This window comes from Pyrus communis, chromosome 1 (assembly GCF_963583255.1).
Source record: "Pyrus communis chromosome 1, drPyrComm1.1, whole genome shotgun sequence".
Lineage (NCBI taxonomy): Eukaryota > Viridiplantae > Streptophyta > Magnoliopsida > Rosales > Rosaceae > Pyrus > Pyrus communis.
Window position 1 is genome coordinate 20826118 of NC_084803.1, and position 2922 is coordinate 20829039.

At 45.9% G+C, this 2922-nt stretch overlaps 1 protein-coding gene across 1 annotated transcript; it reads left to right on the top strand.

Annotated features, from left to right (window-relative positions):
* Positions 1 to 691: 691 nt before the first annotated feature.
* On the top strand, positions 692 to 2681 carry LOC137712239 (protein SHORT-ROOT-like). Its single transcript, XM_068451350.1, has one exon. It carries the CDS (start codon positions 902 to 904, stop codon positions 2423 to 2425), a length of 1524 nt encoding a protein of 507 aa, XP_068307451.1. The 5' UTR covers positions 692 to 901; the 3' UTR covers positions 2426 to 2681.
* The last annotated feature ends 241 nt before the right edge of the window (positions 2682 to 2922 follow it).

Below are 2922 nucleotides of genomic sequence, written 5' to 3' on the forward strand. Positions count from 1 at the left end.
TTGGTCGTCCATCAAGACCATATATATGTCAAAAAGAAAATGAAAAAAAAAAATTACCCATCAGATTCCCACTACCATTACTACAAAAAAACATTTTACACGACGTAGATCTTTCGTCGCGCAAAGTTAAAAAATGTCACGTAAAATTTAGCCTAACGCACTTTCGTCGCACGCTAACCATCGCGGCAAGACAGTAACTAAAGGGTTTGCGCGATGAAAAAGAAACATCCGTCGCGGCCAGGCAGTGACAAAACTTAGCCCAACCCACTACCACTAATATACTCGCATAGTCACATATATTCCTCATGGAATAGGCTAAGCTAGAAAAGAAGAAACCAAACCCACTGCTCAGATATATTCCCCATCGATTAAACCAAAGGAAAAGCAAATATTATCCACTTAAGATTCCCCAATTACCTCCATATCTACCTCTTGCTAAGACAATTAACCTAATTAACTAGAGTTTAATATAACATGTTAAGTTGTTAGATAATTTACATATACATTCTTAAAAGATTTCATCTATTAATAATAATACATAGTTATAGGTAGGAAATTAGTATGTTATATTTTTGATAAAGTCATGCACATTAGTTTATTATAGATGATTAGATTAGTTCTCAATATTACAACGGTACAAACTCCCCTCTCCTAGTCCTATACCTATGTTATGTTATTGAAATTAACCCAGCTAAAATCCAACTTGAAGATATCCTCCTCCACCTTCTAATCATTTTCTATCCCACATTCTCCCACAGTTAAAAACACAAAGACCCATCTATCTATCCATCTGCTGTCCAAAACAATCCAAGACTGCAGACACACACACTCTCTCTCTCTCTTCTCTTTCTCTTTCTCTCTCCGAAAGTTAAGTTTATTGATGTGGGTCTTTGTAGGTTAAATGGATACCTTGTTTAGGTTAGTCAGTCTCCAATCTGATCACCAACAATCTTTCAACAACTCAACCACCAGCAAAACCTCAACACCTACAACAACCACCACCACTTCCAGCAGCTCCAGGTCCTCCTTCCTTAGTAATCCTCCTCACCCTAATTACCCCCACCAAAACGACGACGCTGGAGAAGAATGCTTCAACTTTTTCATGGATGAAGAAGACTTCTCCTCGTCTTCTTCCAAACACTACTTCCCATCGAACCACCCAACCCCTCCCACCCCAAACCCTCTCCCCATCGCCACCACCACTCCCACCCCCGCCGATTTTTCCTTCTCCCCCTCCCTCGTCAACTTCGAGCTCTCCAACGGAAAGTGGGCCCCGGAAATCCTCTTGGAGACCGCCAGAGCCATCGCTGACAAGAACAGCTCCCGCGTCCAGCAGCTCATGTGGATGCTTAACGAGCTCGGCAGTCCATACGGCGACACTGACCAGAAACTCGCCTCCTATTTCCTACAAGCCTTGTTCAGCCGCATGACCGACTCCGGCGACCGCTGCTACCGAACCCTAATCTCCGCCTCGGAGAAAACGTGTTCCTTCGAGTCCACAAGAAAAATGGTGCTCAAGTTTCAGGAGGTCAGCCCTTGGACCACTTTCGGACATGTGGCGTGTAATGGCGCGATCATGGAGGCCTTTGATGGTGAGCCCAAGCTTCACATAATCGACATCAGCAACACTTACTGCACCCAGTGGCCGACTCTGCTCGAGGCGCTGGCCACTCGTACTGATGAGACGCCGCACTTGCGTCTCACCACTGTTGTGGCTAACAGAGCCAACGACGGTTCTGGCGGCGCAGCCGCGCAGAAAGTAATGAAGGAAATTGGCGCCAGGATGGAAAAGTTTGCCCGGTTGATGGGGGTGCCTTTCAAATTCAACGCCGTCCATCACTCCGGCGATCTTTCCGAGCTGAATTTATCAGAGTTGGATATCAGAGACGATGAGGCCTTGGCAATCAACTGCGTCGGCACTCTACATTCCGTTCAGTCAATCGGAAATCGCCGCGATTATCTTGTTTCGGCGTTTCGGAGTTTGAGGCCGAGGATCATTACTCTCGTTGAGGAAGAGGCTGATCTCGACGTTGGGGTTGACGGGTTTGACTTCGTTCATGGGTTTCAAGAGTGCTTGAGATGGTTTAGGGTTTACTTCGAGGCATTGGACGAGAGCTTTTCCAGGACCAGCAACGAGCGGTTGATGCTCGAGCGGGCTGCCGGACGAGCTGTGGTGGATTTGGTGGCCTGCGCGCCTTCGGAGTCGGTGGAGCGGCGCGAGACCGCCACCCGCTGGTCGAGGCGTATGCATGTGGCGGGGTTTAGTCCCGCGATGTTCAGTGATGAGGTGTGCGATGACGTACGCGCCTTGTTGAGGAGGTATAAGGAGGGTTGGGCAATGACACAGTGCACGGATTCCATCGCCGGAATATTCTTGTCGTGGAAGGATCAGCCGGTGGTTTGGGCTAGTGCTTGGAGGCCTTGATACGGTGGTTGTTGATCATATATTTCACACGTGTTTTGGTTTTTTGTCGCACGTGCATGGAATGAGTGTACTTGTGTTTGAAAAAGGAGAGAGGGAGATAATAGTGCTTTGGTTTGAATAGAGTTAAGTAAATTAATTTAATTTTCATGGACGACTTGTTATTAATTATTTGTATTTTTTTTCTTTATTTTTATCGAAAATTAAATAGGTTATGATTTTGAATTTTCACCATCTTGTGGCAAATCATCCACTATCAACTCCCACTAATCAACCACCATGGGTGACCTAGTGGTTGGTTGGGGACGAATTTTAGGCATGTATTTCACACATCATGTTCTGTGTTCGATTCATGCTGCTGGTGAATCGCACAATGGTAGTCAGAGGAAGGCTGAAATGTCTTTGTGAGCCTTCCCGACCGACGGAAGGGTGGATTGTGTCGTGATGAAGCTACCGGCTAATCCCCTATTTAAAAAAAAAAATATAAAAGAAAACTGCCA

Excerpts from the sequence above, each read along its gene's own strand:
- LOC137712239 (XM_068451350.1), top strand. The coding sequence starts at position 902 with ATGGATACCTTGTTTAGGTTAGTCAGTCTCCAATCTGATCACCAACAA.